Raw genomic sequence first — 23,413 nt, 5'->3', positions numbered from 1 at the left:
TGAATCGGGCACAGTTTCTCTGGATCATCAGTCCCACTGTGTGGTTTAAAATCAGCAGGAGAAGGACTCATATTTTTGGTTCTTTGGTACATAACATCATTGTCGTTGATTGGCTTTTGTTGTTTTTGTTCTGCTTTTCTGGTTTCATGTCGGGCTGCAAATTTGAAGCCTGGGTCGTTTCTAATTCTAGCTTGCTTTTCAATGAAGTCAACAAAAATGTCAAAAGGAGGGAATGATACATGGTGTTGTAATTTGTAATTTGTCCCCACAGTGAGCCACTTTTCTCGCAGGTAGAATGGTAACTTTCGTACTAAGGAGTTTAGCCCTCGTGCTGTGTCTAAACATGTAAGGCCAGGCAGGTCTCCTTCTGCTTTGGCTGCCTTCAATTCTAATAGGAAGTCACTCAGCTCGTGAAGCTTTAAATGATCTCTGTTGGAGATTTTAGGAAAGCTGTTGATGCGTTGAAACAACGAGTCCTCCACCATTTCAGTTGCACCGTAACAACTTTCCAGTCTATCCCAGAGCCTTCTTAGACCACTGTCTGTGGAGTTCACATGAACGGCCCTGATGCGTTTGGCATGTTGTGATGACTCCTTCCCCAGCCACGCAACCAGCAAATCCATCTCCTCGCTGGACGTCATGTTCAGGTTCTTTATTGCGTTCACAAAAGACTGTTTCCATGCCCTATAACTGCATGGCTGATCATTGAACTTAATCAGAGTTGTTGAGACTAAGTCACGACGGGCTAGATATCTAGCAAAGTCCATCACTTTTGATTCATCTGTAATGGGGTGGTTGGATGTTTGACTGGATGGCAGACGATAAGGGCTGTTGCTTGATCTGTAAGCCTGATAGCTGTCTTGGATGTTGTTCGAATATGGGTGTGTGGCAGGTGTGTCCTGCGACTGCAGAGGTGTCGCCTTTTCAAGTGGCTTGGAATCAAATCCATCTTCAGGTCTGCTGTTCCCAACGTCGGGATGTGGGTGTTGATTGCCATACACATTTGGTGATTCGTAACGCTGTGTTTCATTCCAAATCATTGGTTGTTGATGGGATGTTTCAATCTGATTGGCCACGTATTCTTTAGTGCGCTCTAAATTGTCAGCTGTCGGTTCAAATAAACTTTTGAGGTGGAAATTTGTGCTGCTTTGAACACTGCCTTCAACAGCAGCTTCCAGGACATCTGCTTCTGCCAGAGCTGCCGCTGCTTCCTGCTGCAGTGAGAGCATATCCATCTTTGCCTCCAGTTGTGCTTTCTCTACTTTAAGTGTCATTTCTTTTTGTGCATAGGACAGACGTGCTTTTGCTGCCTCTGCTTTTGCACGAGCCATGGCGGCTGCTGCTTCAGTAGAGGAAGCTTTTGACCTTGCTGTGGCATGTGAAGTAGAAGATACTGCATGTGCTGAGCCTTCTTTGCAGTCCATTTTCTTCCTTCCCGTGAGGAGTATTATTTTCTGCCTCAGAGCCTTTGTTTTTGGGAAACTGTTTGTGCCAATGTCTTGGGAGTTACCCCAACACTTTTCTTTGACCGAATGCTTCTTAAGTTTCTTTCTTCACCAAAGGTTTATTGACCATGAAATGGTAAAACTGCAAAAAGAAAAAAAGAAATGATGCTTAAGCAGATGTTTACTCAAATATTTTGACTTTGCAATATTGTCAATTGAGGTACTGTATGACATGTACTTTGCATGTGCAAGTATGTATCCACATGACATACATCTCGTGATAAATCTCACGTAATATTATTGTTTTTGGCAAAAAAAGGTGACATAATTTTCTCCCATTTTCCCTGTAGTTTTCAAAAGTTTGGCCACACTCGCAGTACGTCTTATCATGCACAAAGCTACAGTGACGTCAGGTTTACGAAAGCTATTACTTTTTTTTGTATTTCTCCCCGAGGTGCCAGCTGGTTTTTACAAGTAGCACCACTTCCATGCATCACTAGTTCCCACATTTACATGAGAAATCTTGCAGAATTCACACCCTGTCATCATTTGTGTAATCCTTCCTTAAATTAGTATGCATGGAAAAAGAGCAGCACTTCACTGCCTGCTGTCGAGATGCAGAGGATGATGACGGCCAAGTTGGTTTCACTGCTTTATTAAAATCTGTCACTTGACACTAACATGAAACCAGGAATAATGTGTTTCATTATTGGTTCCTCTCAGTCTGAGCGGGGTATCTGGAGACATGATATGGTCCTCATTTGTAAACATGTGCAACCCTCAGTTGGACCTTCAGTAGTTTATCAATCAGAACAAGTTCATCCATATTTTATATTTGCTTTGGGGCTTCGTGGCTGCGGCAGGAGAGCAACAATGTTACGTATACTTGCAATTGAACGATATGCCAAACGCGGCCCATGGATGCAATTGAAACGTTTGCGATTATGATTGGACGAACGAAGAAAAAGCTTAGTGCAGGAAAACTACTATCATGCATCGAGTGATGGGGAGGAAAAAGCCTCGAGATAAAGCTGTGGCTATTGGTTCACACTATATTTCCAACAGCCCATCAGCCTGTAAAATAAACCAACATCGCTACTGTGGCAGAGGGGAAATTGCCTTGAAATGTCATTATTCCCTGCCAGTGGTGCACCGTGGCCTATGAATATCTTTTCCGCCTCACACTTATTTGATATCGGGTTGCCATTCCTCAAAACACAAGTACATCATATTTTTATTTCTTCCTCTTCTTTTCATTGCAGTGGCTTTGCAGCTTCCAGAGGGCTTGCAGTTATTTGCTTGTGTCATCGCAGACATCATCGAGAGGTATGTTGCAGCTCGGGAAATTTCATATTTAGATGGCTTTTAGATAGCTGAGTGCCTGCCGATGAGCGCAAAGAGCAAAAGTCAAGCCGGCGGCTTTCCAACTTGAACTGTGGTGGGACGCTCCACGCTCATTTGTAGCGAGAGCGTTATCGTGATTCTGAGAGTTTCTGCTTAAATTAAGGCGGGATTATGCCGGTTCATATCAAGAACTCTCTCACTTATAGTCAGAGAACAGAGAAGATATTATTCCTGTTAATTACATCTAGTTTCCGGCCGTGTGTGCCTGGCCCGTTAAGCAGCACTCAATTACTAGGGCAGCCAATTTATTTTAATTTTTAGCCTCAAAATTGGTGTCCTCCATACATAATAGTTTGTTTTTCCTGTTACCCGGTGGTTTGGCCTACATACCGCTAAATGAAATGGCCGTAAAAGGAGGCACACATTCTGCAAAGCACTCACCTGAGGCCCACGTCTGAATATTCCCACAAAAGCTGCTCCGTTGCCCTTTTGCTTGTCGTCCTTTTGGTCTTCTGTCTGCCGATACTCCCCCAGAAGGTTGCTTGCTAAGTGTCTCCTTTAAGAAAATGCCTTCTGTCATTAAACACCCTGAGTGGGTTCCATTTATAGATGTTAAGTCGATACTAACGTGTTTATAAGATGAACCAGATGAGGGATATGATGGCGAGTGCTTCCATGAACTTTTTAAGCCCAGTGGATATTCGATCTCCCACAGGAAAGTTAGATAACAGTGAGTCGACTCCATTACAGGGCTTACGAGTCAGAAAATGATTAAAAAAAAGAAATAGTTAACTGAAATTGAAATACAAAGCATCTTAATTTATCCAAATGTTCATGTGCTTTTAAACTGATTTTCACAGCTTTCACTAGACAAGTATCCTTGATGAGTCTGCTTCCTCTTATCATTCTTGCTTCGATTTTACTCAGTGCAGCCACCATGCTTTGCTTTATACACACAATGATGTGAGTCAAACATCGATTAAATACTTTGTCATTTAATGCCTAAGTCTTGCAGTGAATTTCATTCCCATTTGTTGATTGTGCTTCAAAGCCAGTTTCTGGGTTTGGAAACTTGGGCTGGTCAATAAAATGCGTTTGAGTTCTTATCACTTTCAAATTGCTCTTCTTCGTCCTTTTTACCAAAGTCATCATGCCCTGCGATCTAGTGCATAACAATGCAAGCATTTATTTGCCGTGATAAGTGGTTAAATTAGATGCAAATGCTTATAAACCCTGATCCCACTTCACTAGTCACCCTGTTCATTAAGTGATAATGGCTGTTTAGTGAAGTAGGGTCAGGACGACCCTTTTAAAAACGATTGAACGTTTTTAATTAAATTTCCTCATGGACGATAAACTGTCATCCCGTTCTGAAAACATTTATCACCTCTCGTTGTCTAAATGTTGAATTTGGAAAATGTGTAAATGTTAATTAGATAACTGGCAATAAATATTAAAGGTTTTGACGGTCACATAATCATCTGCAGTGATTAATAATTTGAGGACTAATAGTTGATGTCATCTCAATGTGATTTCTCAGGCTAAGCACATTTTGTTCTCTAGATGAAACTGCAAGAAAAATGCCCAGAAAAATGAGAACAAAATCACTTCGAACTGTTTCCTTTTCACCTGTTAATGCTCTACAGTTATAAAACTTTTATTTTGGGGGGGGATTCTGCGGTTTAAGCTCAGTATTTCTGTGGGAGAATATTAAAATACCATTTCTCTTAACCTATGTGTTTCGCAATGTAGCTGGTAGCTGGTTAGATCAAAGGACATCACCAGAAGCCAGTGTGTTCAACATGGGTGAAAGTGTCTCACTAAGCGTTTTTCCAGTATTGTCAACCAGGTAGACAAGATGTAGTGCATGGATCATAGCAGTGATGTAACCTTTTAGTGTTGGCCCTGCAGGCAGGCAGTCTTTTGTCACCCAGTTTATGAGCTGACGAGCTGTACTGCCATGAATGAGGCTGAGGTCCGCAGGAGCCAGAGGAGATAAAATGGCTAAGCTGCCCTCAGACTAAGGGGCTTCTGGCGCATGGTCTGCTTTTTCCCCTATTCAGGACAAATTGGCAGCTGTAGTTGATGGACTTAAAACACTCAATACAAACCATACAATGATAAACTCTAAGCATGAGGCGATAAGTAAACTATTGTTACTCTGGTGCAGTTTTCTGCATTTCTGAGGTGAGTGCACAACTCCCCTGAGTAATCAGACATTGTTTTTTTAGTGCCTATACTGGCATGTTCATTTAGCATTCAAATGTTAAGACAATGTAGTTATAGATTTGTCAGGGCTTCCCCAGTGTGTTTATGTTAGTGTGCAATTTTAAATTGATCTTCAATGTATGCAAATTGTGTGCCTCACACTTTTATTCAACTGTATTGATTTTCTAATTTTCTTTTCCATCAATATAACTAAACCTAAGAATAAAGGCACACAGTATTTGCATCCATTTTTTTTATAATCAGTTTAAGGTATCAAAGATGCTGGAGACTATCCTAGCTGTCTACAAGGAGTAGTTGTGACAGGTCCTACCTATAGAAATGTAAAAATATTCACATAATTTACGACTACCTCAATTATTTTACTTGCATTGGTCTACCGATGACATCGTGTATATAGCTGAGGCACAAACATGTTGCATTGGCGGAATCTTACCCTCTGTTTTATATTGTCTACAAATTATTGTGTGTACAAATGCAAAAGGTTTGTTAGGATTCAATACACAGATATTGTCCAGAACAGCGCAATTAACAGAGAAAGGTCTGCACTTTGGCCCTTTTCCTAAGGTTTGGTTCAATCTATAATCAAAAAGATGACATTCAAGCTAGATTTACGCATGCGGGAGACACGGCATATTTTCACTCTCCTTATTTTGCAGGTCCAACTTTTTCCTAAAGTTTGCATCACATTTACATGATCAACAGACGTCACGTCCAGCTACAGGTTTTTTAAAGGGAAGCAGTATATTTCGATATCTCGACAAACACATTTTGGCGACCGTAGTGACAACAACTCTAAGGGGAGGTCAAATGAAGTGATCAGAGCATGGTCCCCCCTTCTGTATTTTAAACCATTGTAAAGACAGGAAGCAGCCAAACAGGATGAGATCCTTAGAAGTGTTAAGGATCCAAAAGTCCCACAGTAACTCAAACATATGTTTGTTGAGTATATATGTTTGCAGTATGATAAATATAAAAAGTTTTTGACAGGGTGCTACTGTGCAAAACAACCAAAGTTGGTGGTGGAGGCTTCTTTTTAATAATTGTCCATCACCATTTGTCCCTGCTAATGCTAATTTGCCGGCAAACAGCCTTTAAAACCTTAATAACTCTGTCATCACATAAATGTGTGAGGTCTGGGGACTTATTTGTAAATGTAATTGATTAATGGCTCATCCGTAAAGGTACACTTAATAGTTTGGACTACTGAAGGAATGGGAAGGTAATGTCTCAACTCCGGAAAATGATGTAATCCTTGGTTGTCAGCCCAGCAGACAGACGGTCTTTTGTCACTCAGCTTATGAGCCGACGAGCTTTACTTTTACCTCGAGGATGAACGGGCCAGAGGTTCACTGTAGCCAGTGGAAATCAAAAGGGCTAAGCTGCCCTCAGAGTAAGGAGCTTCTCTGGAACGGTCAGCTAATTCCTATTGAGGACAAGCTGCCAGATGCATTTATCACAGACGCGAAACCACTGCAGATATTGTACTGGGATTTTTCATTGAATTTCTTGACACCGCCGATGTTATTGATAGAGTTGCTCGACGTTTGAGTTTTACACTTGTCGTGCCGGCCGAGTAGCTGCTGTCGGCAGATTCCTGTCTCAGTTTAAATGAGACTGATGCAGTATGAATTGTACATTAAACTCCCTCGATCGATTGGAGCCTAAATTATCTTGTCACGATAAAGAACAGCAAAAGTTGATTTATTGCCACGCTGACACTGATCTGATTTTTTCCAGTTTTTCATTCCTCCATTTCGTTTGTCGATCTTCACGTTGTCAGCGAGTCAAAGATGTAAACAAAAAGCTTTCAGGATAAACGATAGCTCGTGCGGACGGGCAGTGATTCATGTGCTGTCGGCGCACCATATGTTTTATTGCTTTTGATGGTGTCGGCTGTCTCCTTGTCGCTTTGAAAGATACCTCAGCGAACATAGTTGCTCTGCTGCTTGGGTGACAGTGAGGAGAACAGCGAGCGAGCCTCTTAAATGTTGCTGCCACAATGTCCTAATCCTTGGGACAGTGATGGCATTTAATGGTGACTTTTTCTTGGCATAAGCTTCTTCCGGATACTACATAGAAGTATCTGCCTGCGACTTAATGCTGGAAGCAAAGCACACCAGAAATGAACAAATTGAGCGTGCAAGCCCTAAGGTTCTTACAAGTGATGAGCGACTGCTCTGCTGTCCCCTCAGTCTTGGTTCTTACAAATGACATGCCAATTGATGTAACCAGAAACTGTGAATTTGATTATAGTGTATGATAGATAATTTTCTTAACCAGAAGTCATTTAATCAAATGCATAATCTCAATTATGTGGGGAATTTGTAGTCATGTTTTGGAGTATCGTGGTCGGACTGTTCTAAACGTATATGTTTTTTTATGATGCAATTAGTGCATTGTGTGTAGCTCTTAAATATTTTAAATGAGGGCCTCTTCTATGTTAATCTTGGAACAGTCGCTTCATGATATGATTTATCAGCTCTTGTTCCACACAATCAACATTTATGTTCATCAATTATGCTGCCCGTAACACGGATCGTTTCGATAAACCTGTGAAGGATTTAAAAACATATTTATCAAAAGCCTAATCATCTGAGACTCATTTGTATGTGAATTAAATTGCAATCAGGCATTTTTTGTTTGTAGTTTGTCAAACAGGACCCAATAGTTATGTTAAAATTGAAATAAAGTACTAAGAGGAAAAATTAGGATGGACACATAACTAAGCCCACACAGACATGTCCTCCAGCCCTTCGCTTTCAGTCTTTAACAGCATTTCGGGCATTTGCATTTTGTAGCCATCGCAGAGCCCCATAATAAATAGCGTTGAAAATGCAAAAGAGTCAGAGCTGATAGAGTCACACCAAATCTCCATAATTATTGTAAATAGTAGCCAAAAGCAATGCATGCCAGTTGACTCAAGGCTAGATTTGTTACAGTTTCTGTATTTGCTTGATAAATCGTCTTCTTTTCATCATTCACTCACACTCGGTCTTCCTCAAACTGACCTGCAAGCTGTTAAAACGTGTGCCCACACATTTAAAACGTGCACACTCTTGGCAGCTTTGTTACTGTACCCTTCCGGTCCTGAACCCATTCTCACTCTGTGCAGGTATTGCCTTGTGGGATGTGATGCTTCAGTGTCAGTTGGCTACAAATGCCAAGAAAAGTGAAAAAGTGCAAAACTCTGCAGAAGGAAAATGCGCAATGCCATAGAAAAACTGGGCGTTTTTTTATGGCTTCCCTGAAATATCGCTGACTGTTTTGTTGACCTGAGTTGGCCAAGAACTTTGCTAAATGAGACTGTGACTACCGGATTTTCTAAAGAAAAAAAGAGTATTTGTTTGACCATTACTATGTTTACATCCAAGCAATAGACCAGGAGTCAGTAACCAGAAACGTTGAGCGTTGGATAAAAAACAAAAAATGAAAACCATATATGAGCCTTCTAATAAAAGCAACACATCCTGTATGTTTTTATATTAGTTATACTAGCCTACTAACTTTGTGACTCAGTTGGATGCAACACATCCTGTGGAAAATGACGCGCCACGTGACTACTCTGTGACTCTTGTAGAATACCACCTCAAGTTTAACTGCATTAAAATATTAATTAATTGCAGTATGTTTCTCTGATTTCATCAATTTAAAGACACGAAATTTGAAGATACAACAATTTTTGATGTCATTTTTAATTTGAGGATTTAAATAAAAAAAAAATCGACAAAATGCATAATGTGCAGTTTATCTCGGCAACAAAAAGAATGCAATAAAATGCAGCATGCGTTCATTAAGATAAAACGGCAGCCTTTTGAAAAGCTAAATAAAATCAAATATAATAAACGTTTAAGTTCTGTGCAAATGTCACAATTCAGTGCATGGGATAAAATGCAGCAGCATTCGCTTCTCTCTTTTGATACCTAGTCAGAGACCCACCCTTGGGCCTGAGCAATAAAACATAAATAATTTCCCTTAGTGTAATAGTATGTATATTCTGGCAAAAAGTCAGAAATCACTTAATAAAACCAGCTACTTTTTTACTAAATGTTGCTAAAAAAGTGAGTTATATTCTTGTGTGTTTACGTTTGTGTATAGACTTACACTATTTATTGATGGATACAACTGCGGCATCCACTATATATACATGGATACACCTGTGTCATTTTAGAAGAAAATACAGTAAATGGAAATTCCCCAGAAACTACTTATAAACACAGGTTTTTTTAGCGAGTTAACCGGAGTTTGCTTGTATCATTTGTATTTGCATTACAATTCCTTCATCAGATTACTCTGCTCATTCATATACGCTATAGTCCTATTACAATCATATTATCACCTTCATGAAAACATACCTTTTGACATATTTATGATACAATTTAGCAAAGATGTACCATCCATAAAAGGCTGGACTAACGCATTTTAAACCCTTAAGCCAGGTTGTATACTTTATGTTGTTTAAGGAGGAGAAAGTTGCTTTGACAAAACACATCAGAAGGCTCCACGGTCCAATTGACATCCTGTACCTGTTCCTCTTTGTCTCCTTCCATCATGTCGAGTCGAGACGCTGTCAAACAAGGGCGCTAGACGGCTCAAAGTAACAGACCTGTCAGAGGCAATGTGTTGGTAAATCAAGGTACGGACTGCCCACACAGCCTCCAGGCTTCTGTGAGTCCTTCTCCATAGTCGACTTTTTCCATCAAAATATATCCATCTGTATTCCGGACAGTCGTTCGAATCATTTCGGCAGGAGCGGCCGCCACAGCGTACTGCCTCCCAGGGTAAATGTCAAGACTACCATTAGAAAGGGAGACTTGTTGGAACCTGCTACAAATGCCTTCATGCGGGCACAGCAGATCCTTTTATGCTGGCCATAACCACACATCACAAAGGGAATAAATGTCCATGTGCCAGCATGGCGTGTATTGATTTGCTAGTGTTTATTTGTTACTTTTAATATTTTTTTTGTAAAATGTGCAGGGGGTGTACAGTGTTCATTTTACATCTGAAAAGTGATGGGTCCCGGGGACTCGCATGCTCAAAAATGTATGGGTCCTAACAGTGATCTATGGGTCCCCAAAATTTAGTGTTATGGAGGTTGAAATTGTAAATAGGCGACAAATATAATAAATAAATCCATAAATCTATATCAGTTTTAATAATCAAACTTAATACAAAGCAGTTATCACTTCAGATTTTTCAGTTCACAAAAATACTGTACATTATACAAAATAATATTGCTGAAATATTAGTCTATATATTCATGCAGTTTTAATCACTTCAGATATTTCAGTTCATATATTCTTCGTGGTTTGCTGTCCCGCCACAATTGTAATGCCTTCTCAAGGTCCAATTGCAGCAACAGAATTTCTATAGCTAATTTGTGGTTTTAATTGTCGTTGTGCCGATCCAATGTGCTTTTCTGAAAGTTCGTATTGCGAAATGATTTATGCAATCCAGTTTTTTGTCACGCTGGGTGCACGCATCACAGAACATGTTGCCTCTATTATCATTCTCCTCATATCGTAACCAGGAATATAATTGAGTCCATTTTGGCAGAAAAGTCCTTTTCTTGCTAGGAGTATTCTTTTTTTTATCTTTCGGCGAATCATTCGCTTTAAAACACGTGTTTTTCTTGCCTTCGCGGTCTTCTGAAAAATTCCTCCGCCGTTTTTTCGTGCCGGAATTATTGCCGTTGTTACCACTTTCTGTATTATGTTTCGACTTATTACCGACACTGCAGAAATTACCAATTTTTTGTTGATTTGCACCTAATACCAACTGTTTTTACAGAGGCATACTTCTCTTTCACTCGACAACCACCAAAACAATGACGTCATCTCAAAGTAGCGCAATCTCGTTTGCCGAGATAGGCGCGAGACCAAAACAACAATGGCGGATTTGCCTGACGAAAAGTTTGGAGTGCGGTAAATCTTTGTTAAAAAAAAAAAAAAGCAATCGGGTAATAATGACCATTTGGTGTCAAAAAGTTGCGTCCCGGGGACGCACGTTGATTTGACACAATGCGTCCCCAGCAAAAATGATGCGTCTAGGACGCAGGGACGCGGGCAAACAAGGACACTGGGTGTAACAAACGTCATCCGCACTCTTGTTGCCATAGAAGAGTTGAGGTGGTGCTACATAGAACAATCCTAGTCATTGTTTAATGCCGACACTTTCTCACCTCTTGGGCTGTTACTGGAATAAAGTAACATTACAAAATACTTTGACTCTGTTTTGACTGGGTTTTGGGAGCTGTTTATCAAAACAAGTATTGAAGTAGTGTTTAATGGAATATCACAATTGATTAGTGATTAATCATTTTGAAGAAACAAAGTAAAACAGAGTGCACTGCATGTGTACAAGCACAAGAGTTAGGATTACAACAGCCACTCTTTTATCTTCACATAGTTTGTTTCCTTTACACCTAGGTGAGTGGATTACACTATTCAAAATAGTTCTCTTGTTTAAAATCATGGGCCATAGTTAATTTTCTGATTTTTCTTTACGTCACTCGATTCACGTTTTAAGCTTTGCTCCGTAAGAATTCTCTGATTCATCTTCAACAAATTGCTGATTTTATCACACTTAGACTATGATTTAACACTTGGGCTTCTCAATCGGCTAAGTTTAGCCTAAATAAAAAAAGGACACATCTTTTATAGCCCTCTATCAAGCTCTTTATCTGAATTGCTTTTAATAAAAGAGGGGGGTCGGATCAGCTGAGTCTGATAGGGTTCAGGGCTTGAGCTGACCACTTCTCCTCATGAGCTGAAATTGATGTATATTCTCTCTCTTTGGTGGTTTTAGTCTAGAAGGTAAGTAGGTGATAGACCTGACACTAATGTAAATAAGTAACAAAGGCTTAGAACACTCATCTTTGGTTGGATAGGGCTCATGACCATAATAAACAGGATAAACAAACCCCATTTATTTTCTTTGCAATCCATATCCCTAACTACTTCAACACTGTGCATCTTCTAATGAATGTGGGACATATTTGTGTTCTGGTCTCGTAATTTAAACTCATCTTTTGGACATTCATATGTTCTTATTTCTCCATGAACTATCATTTTAAACCTGTCATAGTATCCTCCTAAAATGAAATGGTTATCACTTGTTTAAACATTACCTTCCCATAATGACACTATTTTTTCCTGTAACTCACAATATTCACATCCTGACAATTTTGGAAAGACCAGACATTTTTACTCCGAGTCGAAATTGATGTTATAGTTAGGTTTCAGGACAGAATAGCGTTAAGTGAATCAGCGACACCTTGGTCCCACGGAGACCCGTGGACAAAGTGCACCCTGCTACTCGCTCATCTCAAATCAAATCTTGACTAAGAAGACACGATGTCCAAACAGACTCAAAAACCCAATTGGTTCCCCCATAATATAATACACTATCTTCTTGACAGGTCACACTTGGAAATTACCTCTGCTGTCAGGACAGTAAGATAGATTCACTCCATGCAGAGATACACAGTGGTAAAATAACACATCTTGTTTAACTTGAACGTCGAGGAAAGGGTAGTGATTGAGTTTTGTTTATTCCTAAAAGTGTGCCCCTTGGCTTCCCAATGAGAAGTGGCAATAGTAATGAGTGCAAGCAGGTGGAGTGAACAGTTGCTTATTCCACTCATGATGATGGCATCTGGTTTGGAAGATTGAATCCTCATTTATGAAGCAATGATATAAGCATTTTCCTCTGCTCAGCAGTGTGAGTGATAAATAATGCTCAGAGCTCAAGGTTGGACCAATCTCGCTCCCCCGCCTTCTTACTCCACCGTTTCTCGTGGCCTTGATCAATTCTTTTCTCGTCACGGATGTCTTTGTGATTGTGGGTAGATGAAAAATAATTTGCGTGGCCTTTTAAGCGACTTCAGCGTGTGCTTGGAAAACATCCTATCAGGAAGTTATGCTTGCATGCAGTTGTCACACAAGTTGAGTAGGACCTTAAATTTGTTTTTCCGGGCTTTTTCATTTTCCTCATGTTGGGGTTTTTGAGTTTTTCCCTTGCCCTTATGTGGGTTTTGGATCAGGGGATGGTGTAGTGGTGGTCTGTGGTTTGCAATGATCTGTGGTCTGTGCAGCTCTTTGGTACTTTTTTGGATTAAGGGCTATACAAATAAACATGACTTGACTTTTCAGAAATAACCCAAATTGGACTAGATGTGGAGTGATTCACAATTTCTACTTTTTCTAAAAAAACATTAACATTATACCCGGTCATTTGAATTTTTTTTAAATATTACCGAGTTTTCTGAGTTATTTTAAACAAGCTTACCTACTTTTAGGGGACTTTTTTTCCTTTTAATTTCTTTTGATTGAGAGCAATCCAATTTATTTCGCTTTCAACCTTTCAAGACATGTAATTGTAAAATGACATTTAATATTTTCCATAATTTCTTTTGCTTTTGACTTTCCTGCCAATGACATAGTCATTGGGTGCTATCGTTCAGAATCAAAATGACAGGTGTAGAACTTTTACAATCTGCTAAACTTTGGCTAAGCAACAAACCTTTCGGAAATTATTATTTGTGATATTTGCTGTAACAGGCAATCAAGCATGCAAGTGTGGTTTTCTACTGAACTACAAATGTTTGCACCTTTTTGTTCTGACTTACAAAAAAATAAAATTTAAATAGATATACCCTTTTTGGGGTGTTTATTTTTTATACCATACCGTAGCTGCCATGTGGAAAAGATGTATCTTCACGTTCGTCTATGTTGCATGTATGTATTTTTTTTCCCAATTGTAAATGACCCATTAGAACTAAAACTGCATATTATACATTATAACCATGCCATACATCCATCCGTCCATCCATTATCTGCACCGCTTATCCTCAGTAGGGTCGCGGGGGTGAAGGAGCCCATCCCAGCCGTCTTCGGGCGGTGGGCAGGGGACACCCTGAACCGGTTGCCTGCCAGTCGCAGGGCACACAGAGACAGACAACTTAATCGCTCATTCACACCTAGGGACAATTTGGACCGGCCAATTAACCTGACATGCATGTTTTTGGAATGTGGAAGGAAACCGGAGTGCCCAGAGGAAACCCACGCAAGCACCGGGAGAACATGCAAACTCCACACAGGAAGGTTCGATCTCATGACCTCAGAACTGTGCCGCACACGCGCTAATCACTGCGCCGTGATGCCCAATTTGTATTCCTATTTTTATTTATTTTTCTATGTGCGTGGTTGTTCAAAACAACCCAGAAAGTTGGGTCATAGTGACCCAAGTAATAAACACTTGACCCGACTTGTTATTTTTGACCCAAAGCTTTTTAGTGGGCACAACACAAAAATGCAGCTGTAAATCTATAGGCAAACCGATTGATTGTTTGACACGGTATGTTTGATTTTGAGCGCAGAAGGGAGAGGAAACGTCAGCAGCAGCGGGCCGTTAGACTGTAAATAAAAGACAACTTCATCAAGCTGGGCGGAAATTCCAGCCGAGCGGCCGTTTGCCAACATAAAACGATAGACGGAATGATAGACGCCGATTTGGAGAAACTGTGACAAGCAGCATAAGAGGAGAAAAAAATTGGAGCGACCATAGGCAAAATGACTCGAACTAGCAGTGTGACAGATGATGAGCATCGGCCTTGGGGATCAGTGAAATGCGAATTAGATGGATGTTGCCTCATCACTTTCAACCAGAAGAGGCGTTTCATAATCGTCAGTATTATTTATCATCGTTTATGTCGCGAGGAGCCAGGCTTAAAAGGCACTGAAGATCACGCTTGATCAATAATGTTGTCAGCTCAAAGATGCATTTTCCATTGACGGCGCCTCACAAATTGTTGACAAAGGAGGTTGTTGTGCGGCTGGTCATCACATTCAGATTTACACATTACATGAGTGTATCCAAGTACTACATAACATCTATAGTAACTTCAATTACAAGTTTACTTAATTCCCAGAATCAATCAAATCAGCTTTCCCTTTTGAAATGCACTCAGATGTTTAAAGGTGCTGTCATGAATTTGAAACTTAGCCACTCTCTGCCACTCTCGCTAAAAGTCATGCTTGCAGCTCATTCATCAAGTATAAGCATTTCATAAACACATTTAAAAACAATTCTTCCTTTTTTTCATGACACGCTAATACAAAACTGCGATGAATAGCATAAAGTCAGCCCACCTCTAGCCCACCCCCTTTCCAGTGTTGTGCGTCCGGGATCAATGTAGCCAAAATTAGGATAAAAGCAGATAGGCGCGTTGGTAAAAAAATGCTCTTTGAACTCAGTTGTGCATTATTAACACATACTAGAGAAAATATTCCACTTTCAAATTTTTGGATTTAATCATTTGAATTCATTGCAAATACATTCTATCCAGTTTGTCAGGGAAGGGGAGAAACCAGCATCCTCCAAGAAGACCAAGAAGAGCCTTCTGCAAACAGCACCAGCATGGCAGATGAGGGTAGACCTGGGAAGGAAATTAGTCCATAACTTCCTTGAGGCCAGACATTGTGATTTGGTTAGAAGAGGCCCAAAAGATCCTTGTTGAGCTACCAGTACTGTGGGAAGATGGATGCAGCGAAGCCCACGAAAGGAAAAATGCCGAATATCAAGAACTGGTCCAACAGTGCAGGGACAAGGGATCGCAGACCTGGCTATTCCTAGTGGAGGTCAGGTGCAGGGGCTTCCCAGCACAGTCTGTATGGGTCTCATTAATAGCTCTTTGTGTGGAAGGGAGAGGAAGGCAGCTTCCCATAGGGTGGGGGAAGCCGCAGAGAGAGACTCTTGCTGGCTCTGGAGTAGCAGAGAGGAGTTTAGCTGGGGACCAGGAGAAGATGGGCAGTAAATGGCCATCACTGCCGGCCCGCCAACTCGAGGGCATTGTGGTTTCGGGTCGAAACGCCCAGTGACAGTTGGACACCAGCCGATGACATCTTCTCCTGGTCGAAGGCTACAGTCACTGTTTGAGCAACTGCAAAGTTAGCACTGATTAGGACAGTATGTAATAGTAGAGATGGAAGTTATCAAATAACAAAACAAACCCATATATAACTTAGTCAGTGTCAGCCCATTACAGAAAAAAATTGACGTCTATCACTATTACCCTTTTTGTATCCTCCTCGTTCCAAAAGTGAGCTCTTTTGTGGCCCGTCTGATCACAAGGTGTGGTAGTACATAGCTTGCAAAAACACAGATTTACACTATATATTGATGGATACATCACATCCACTATAGAGTGGGGCAAATATGTATTTATCAACCACCAATTGTGCAAATTATCCTACTTGAATAAATTAGTGAGGCGTATAACTGTCAACATGGGTAAACATTAACCATTAGAGACATCTCATCTCCGGTTCTCATTAGCTACACCGCTTATCCTCAGTAGGGTCGCGGGGGTGCTGTAGCCCATCCCAGCAATCATCGGGCAGTGGGCAGGGGACACCCTGAACTGGTTGCCAGCCAATCGCAGGGCACACTGGGACAGACAACTCACTCGCTCATTCCACACCTAGGGACAATTTGGACCGACCAATTCACCTGAAATGCATGTTTTTGGAATGTGGGATGAAACCAGAGTGCCCGGAGGAAACCCACGCAAGCACGGGGAGAACATACAAACTCCGCACAGGAAGTCTGGAGCTGGATTTGAACCCACGCAGGAGGTTCCCAAGACATGAACTGTGCCGCACATGCGCTAACCACTGTGCCGCCGTGCTGCCCCATTAGTGACATAATATAAAAAAAGAGAATCATAATGTTTTATTTTTAAATAATTAATTTCCAAACATGGCTTTACCTAATTGGATTACTTGCAATAGTCAGTTTCCAATCAGATTATTGTCTGGGTGTAAATGTGACTTTTGAACAGAATTTTACAACAGCAAATTTTCTACATTGATGTGTAATGCCTTTAGTAAACTAAGCATTCAAGAGTTGCAGGTATTTTCAATGTAATCAATTTATAGTTCAAACATGCTTATTGATTTGACGAATAGAAATCGGACTGTTTGCTATGTGTGTATCTTCGATGGCACAATAATCAGATGAAGTGTTCGATTGCTTACAAACAAGTTCTTCAGGGTCCCTCGCCCCCAAAAAACAGGTCAAATGGACAACAAATGTTGTGTAATTTTATTGCAAGTTAATCGGATTCTTGCGCAACAGCCAGTCTCTTGTGTCCTCGTGAAGTTAACTGTGCGTGCTTTTCCTGAGCCTTATGTGAGATTAATTTGCTGAGGTCCTGCAGAAGAATGGAGTCAACGGTTAATGCCACTTTTTTTTTTAATGGCATATGCTTGCTAACGTGCTTGACCTTTTTATTCCCTTTTGCTTCTCTCTAACAGATATTATTTGGAGTCAAATCTCTTCTCAGTTCATTTCAAACACTCAGTTTTTCTGGTAAACATCTTCTGTTTGATACCTCACTCCTTTTGCAGCCTTTAAATATCTTGGGCTTTTCAGTTTTGGGGCCCCATGTGGTTAAACATATCTAATCTTTATAACAATGATCCCTGGATCAGCCTTTCTGAACAAATGTCACGGCAAATAGCATATACTCACAGAAACACCAGTAATGATCCTTGTCTTTTTTTGAGTGTTAAAGGATTATTGTATGGTATTAGTGAAAACATCTGTCTTAGCATCATCCTGCGCAAGCTGCCTCACCCCCCATTGCGCATGCAGCGTTCCTGGCAGATGTACAGTGACGACAGCGAGGCATGTTGCACATTTTACATATGCAAACATTCACTCTGTAGGAAAGGGCGGGCGTTTTTGTCAGCGTGTGTTTGAGTGCTTCTCAGGCTGACGACAAAATGAATTGGAATGTAGAGCATGACAAGAGGAGCCTTTTATGTTCATTTTTTAATGTTGTGCAGCCTATTGAGTATAAAAGATTTGTTCGAGGTTAACAAATCCATCGTCATCATCATTTTCAGTACATCGCAAATTCATTTTGGAGTGAATGTGCTTGATTTGCTGTTTGGTGATGTTACTGGCCATTTTAACAGCTTTTTCTTTCACTGTCTTACTGGAGAGAGGTATGTCTTTAATTGCAGTGTTCATTTTACCTCTGAAAAGTGATGGGTGCCGGGGACTCGCATGTTCAAAAATCTATGGGTCCCAACAGATATCTATGGGTCCCCAAAATTTAGTGTTGTATTGAAATTGTAAATCAAGTTGCTCATACAATCGGATCTTGATAGATAGAATAGAATAGAATACACCTTTATTGTCATTGTTAAGTGGTTCTTCCGTAGCAGGAGGTGGTAGGGTGTCAGGGACCGAAAAACAGGTCGATATCCGGGACTGTAGAATAAAATTGTGGTCGGGATCAAAAATAGGTCGTAAGCCGGTACGGGAGAGCAGACGTGGTCGGGATCAAAAACAGGTCGTACCCGGAGACAAACAGGGAGATCAGGAACGGACAGGTGGAAAAACGGGTGCAAAAACGGGACAGTCGGGGTCAAAATGCTTGCCTTTTAGCAACAGAAGTGCGCTGACGGACTGACAACCTGAGAGTGAAAGGACTGGGTTTAAAAACGGACAGGGAACCAATCTGGTAGCCCGCAGCGGCTGGCGCCAAATAAGCGAGCACAGGTGATGCTAGTCAGTAATCATGACAATGTTTCATACTTACAGACAATTATTGTTTAAAGCAACAAAAGACCTTTTACAGTATGCAGTATCATTTAATTGTGACAATGCATTTCCAATTTTATCAACCGTACTTTCCGGTATAAAAGGTGCACTAAATTATAAAGCCCACTTTCAAATATCTAGCTAATTCGAGGTTTTCAGGTCTGCCGTGTAGTCCGGAAATTACATTACAAAGTTTACCAAAACAATGGGTCTCACTCCATATACTCTGTAACTAAAATACAATAAATTATGAATCCTCTGTCACTTTTCATCAAAAACACCAACTCTTTGATTATAGTTTTTGGCTGCATATTTTTCTCCTTGCACTTTGTAATCTGCAAATGACGTTTTTTACTTTTTAGTGCCATTTTTGTTTAGCCTTTCCCGGTTGTTTATTAAAAGTTACCTCCGATGTCGAAATTATCAACAGAGGCCAGTGAAAATGACTTGTTAAATAATACCGGTAAGATTGTAATTATTTATCGTATAAGGCGCTCCAGAGTATGAGGCGCATGCAACACGATTTCCAATCCGAAAAATATAGTAATTGCCTATTCAGATGGTGCACCTGCTACACGGACAGGAATAATTTCTTGAGAAAATCGGTATTCTGATCAGTTTTCTCCCATTCTACTGTATCATCTCATACGAGAGTGAAATAATGATCTTTTCTGCTCTGGTCCGGTGCCAAAAGTCCACTCGGGACACACGACAGCCTGGTGTTTGCCGATACCTGAAATGTTATGGAATAAAAGATGAGCCGTTGGGATGGGGACTCAGTATGCAAATGAAATGCACATGCTTATTTGAGTTGTTGGCCTTCTGAGCATCAGTGGTACTTCTGCCAAGAATGGTGCTGCTGCACTTCTTTGCACCTCAGCAACTTGCTTGTCTCATTGCTTCCAAGGAGAACAGGCCATCACCTCATATTTTTTTTATTCTCTTCTGTTTTAAGACTTGGCATTTAAAAGGAATTGGCATTGGCAGCCGTGCACGGACAAAAACCCTATCCTGACTGATCACAATGATGGTAGCAAAAAAAAAAGGTCATGGTTTATTACAAACAATTCCCTCAGCCGGATAAAGCTAATCTAAAAAACTGCAGTGAAACTTTAACAATGCTTCCATGCATACAAATAAAACGTAAATTTACAGGAAGCGATTACCAGTCGTCCAGTCGTGCATTTATAGGTATTTATTTTGTGTATATGATTAACAAAGCATTGTTAATCAGGGGCGGCATTGGCTCAGGAGGTGGAATGCTCGTTTTGGGATCAAAAGGTCGCAGGGTCGATTCCCAGCTCCTCTGTGTTATATGTCGAAGTGTCCTTGGGCAAGACACTGAATCCCTAATGCCCCTGATAGCAGGTAGTTAGCAGCGTCAGCGATGCAAATGCAACTATCGGTTAGTTAGTGTGTAAAAGGGAAAAGTGTGAAGCACACTGTAAAGCACTTTGGGAGGTCTTCATTGACCTGAAAAGCGCTACATCATAGGCGCTAACGGAGAGCTACCAGGCTTCAGCACTGTTAGGACAGAGACACAAAAGACTGCGGGAAGCGGAGAGGAGGTGGACTCGCTATCTACGTGAACACGAGGTGGTGTAACCCTGTGCACAAAGATTTCCATCCGCTGCAGGGACGTCAAACTTTTGGCCTAGCGTGTGACGTCATCCACTCCGCTGTTGCTAAACTACAACACAGCACCCCGAGGTCATCCTGTTAATCTGTTAATAAACAACAAAAGGATACTGCTGGAAGTGTGAATTTCCCTCCGGGGATGAATAAAGTATCTATCTATCTGTCATATAAATGCAGACCATTCATTTATTGTGTGTGTTAAGCTCTCCTTGTGGTACAAAATACAGATTAAGTAAAGTTTGATTTCCTGTAAAAGCACTGGTCAGATGTATAACTGGGACAACACACTTTTTGATAAACACTGATCCCTCGGTTTTCACATGAATGGGAACCAGAACCACCCATGGAAAGTGAAAATCTGTGAAAAAGCGTCCCACCTTTATAAAAGCCCCGAAAGGTTAAACTTACATCGAGATGACGTCATTACCGACTGAGATTGTGATAAACGAATACATGTCTGTACGATGTCAGCAGTCACTGAAATACGTCATGCCACATATCATTGGAAAGCTTAAACTCTTGAGATTTCAGCAAATACTCATTAGAAAAACATCACGATTAGTCTAAAACAAGATACCCGAAAACTATAAAGTAGGGCACAGTCCAAGGGGGCAGGAGGAGAGGAAGACCAAAAGAGAACTGGGACGACAACATTTAGGAAAGGACTGGTGCCAACTTTGCCATGAGTCAAAACAGGCTAGAGGCTTTCAACAGTGGATAAGGCTGTCCAGAGTTGTGTCCTCATTGGTTCCCCGACAACCCATGTGGTTAAGGGTGAAGCCAAAGAATAAACCCTTTTTACAAGCGCAAGCAATTCTTAAACGAATGAACGGATGGATGATTGAATCGCCTTTACTGTTATTATACAAGTATAACACATATAAAAGGCATATAAAAGGCTTCTTCTTTAATGTAAGTGGGAAGCACTGAGACTGCAAACCAGTGAAGTAGACCAGTGTTTTTCAACCAGTGTGCTGGGGCACACTAGTGTGCCGTGAGAACTTGTTTAGTGTGCTGCAAGAAATCGTCCAATTCCATCTTGGCAAATAAAAAGAACAAAAACGCCATCGTATTTTTTCCAGTGATCAACAAAGTAACTATCATCCATATCAGTTGGTGGGAACACATTCAATGGTAATGGTAAATAGTCTGCCTTTATATAGCGCTTTTCAAGTCACTGAAGACCTCCCAAAGCGCTTTACAATGTGCTTCATACTTACCCATTCACATACACACTCACACACCGATAGCGGAGTCAACCATGTAAGGCTCCTAATGCTTATTAGGGGTTTGGGGGTTCAGTGTCTTGCCCAAGGGTACCTTAACATTTAACTCAGAGTTCAACCTTTATATTTTTTCTTACAGTATATACTAATCATCTGCTCAGGAAGTACTACAGAGACACATATTTTTAATGAAAATCAAAAAATAAAGTAAAACATGTTGTTCAATTATTATTTAGTTAAAAAAATATTAATAATAATTTTTGCCCTGTCTATGTATTTCTGATTTTTCTGGGGAAAAAAACAAATATTATTATAGTAAAACTTGAAAAACAGGTTAAAAATGTATTAAAATCCCACATTACAGCAAAATTATTAACCAAAATGATTCCCCTGTGTTATTTCCTGAGGCATGGTGACCGCAAACTATAAGGAAGATTTTAAAATGTCCCTTTCAAAATAAATTGAGAATTGAATACATTTTAAACCACTCAACAATCCGCGCGCCTCGATATTTTTGAATGCGAAAAGTGTGCCTTGGCTCAGAAAAGGTTGGAAAAAACTGAATTAGACAGTGGAAAGTGAACCATATGATAGCAAGGGTTCACTGCATACGGCCAGATTCAACATTTTAAATCCAAGTACCACTCGTGGGCCTCAGACCACACGTTTAGAACCACTGATATCACACAGAGCAATTGGACGCATAAACGGCTGACTTACCGAAGCAACACATAGTAACGACGGATTGTACCATCTGCTTAACTTATGCCGGAGCGTCCATCCCAGCATGCGGGGAGCCAAAGCCTGATGGATTTCCAATTTTTCAAACGTTTGCCATTCCACAATTTGCATGCGTTTGGAGTAGAAGGGAGCTCTCGGAGGAAAGTCTCGCACCCACTGGGAGAACATGCTAAGCCAACAAAAGGGCCTTTGACTCTCATTTGTTAAAGCACGCTGAGCAAATATTTTGTTGCCGCCAAAACAACATGAGGTTGTTGTGAGGGGATCCATACATCAGCATTACTTCAAAGGTCAAACTAATTATGCCGTGACATTACATTCCAAATCTCCTAATTAGAAACGAGTGCCATTTGTTGCATTGACTTCGATTTAAAGCCTTTTCAAAATACAATATTCTGAGTGACAGCGTCTCAGTTATTTATCTAGCGCTGTGCATTATTGGCGTCGTAATTCTTTGGTGCTGAGTAGCGCTCGACTGAGAGGAAATCTTTTGGAGGCTTGATGTGGATTCCTTTGTATTGTTGAATTCAATTTTAGATGACCAGACAATCAGCCAATTAGCTTTCTTGAACTATATGCAGATCATGTGACTATTTTGGAATACAAATGACTTTTTCTGTTCCTTGTTTTTTCTTGAATATTTTTAACAATCAAATGTATTATATGGCAGCACGGCGGAGCAGTGGTTAGTGCTTGTGCGGCACAGTTCATGTCAAATCCAGCTCCAGACTTCCTGTGCGGAGTTTGTATGTTCTTCCCGTGCTTGCGTGGGTTTCCTCCGGGCTCTCCAGTTTCCTCCCACGTTCCAAAAACATGCATTTCAGGTGAATTGGCCGGTCCAAATTGTCCCTAGGTGTGAATGAGCGAATGAGTTGTCTGTCCCTGTGTGCCCTGCGATTGGCTGGCAACCAGTTCAGGGTGTCCCCTGCCCACTGCCTGGAGATGGCTGGGATGGGCTCCAGCCCCCCCGCGACCCTAATGAGGATAAGCGGTACGGCTAATGAGATGAGATGAAATGTATTATTATAAATATTGTCAAAAGAAAACAAATAGCCATTAAAGGTTGTTGTATTCTGTTATGCAGCAAAGGAAAATCATTTTCTGTCCCAATGGCTTTTTTTTGTTATAAAACAAAGTTTAGCGAGTTAAAAGGATTTTGTGTTTAAATTGAATAAG

At 40.7% G+C, this 23,413-nt stretch overlaps 1 protein-coding gene across 1 annotated transcript in view; it reads left to right on the top strand.

Moving 5' to 3' along the window:
* dph1 (diphthamide biosynthesis 1) overlaps nucleotides 1–23,413 on the top strand; it is a 398,493-nt gene that overhangs the window by 280,199 nt on the left and 94,881 nt on the right. The window contains exon 4 of the mRNA XM_088345579.1: nucleotides 2,708–2,771. Within this exon, the coding sequence (XP_088201705.1) occupies nucleotides 2,708–2,771 (64 nt within the window). The remainder of the gene's footprint in view (nucleotides 1–2,707; nucleotides 2,772–23,413) is intronic.

This window comes from Urocampus carinirostris, chromosome 10 (genome assembly GCF_059441175.1).
Source record: "Urocampus carinirostris isolate Australia breed hairy pipefish chromosome 10, RoL_Ucar_1.0, whole genome shotgun sequence".
NCBI lineage: Eukaryota > Metazoa > Chordata > Actinopteri > Syngnathiformes > Syngnathidae > Urocampus > Urocampus carinirostris.
The sequence above is the reverse complement of the archived record's forward strand: the minus strand, read 5'-3'. Positions and strand labels throughout refer to the sequence as shown.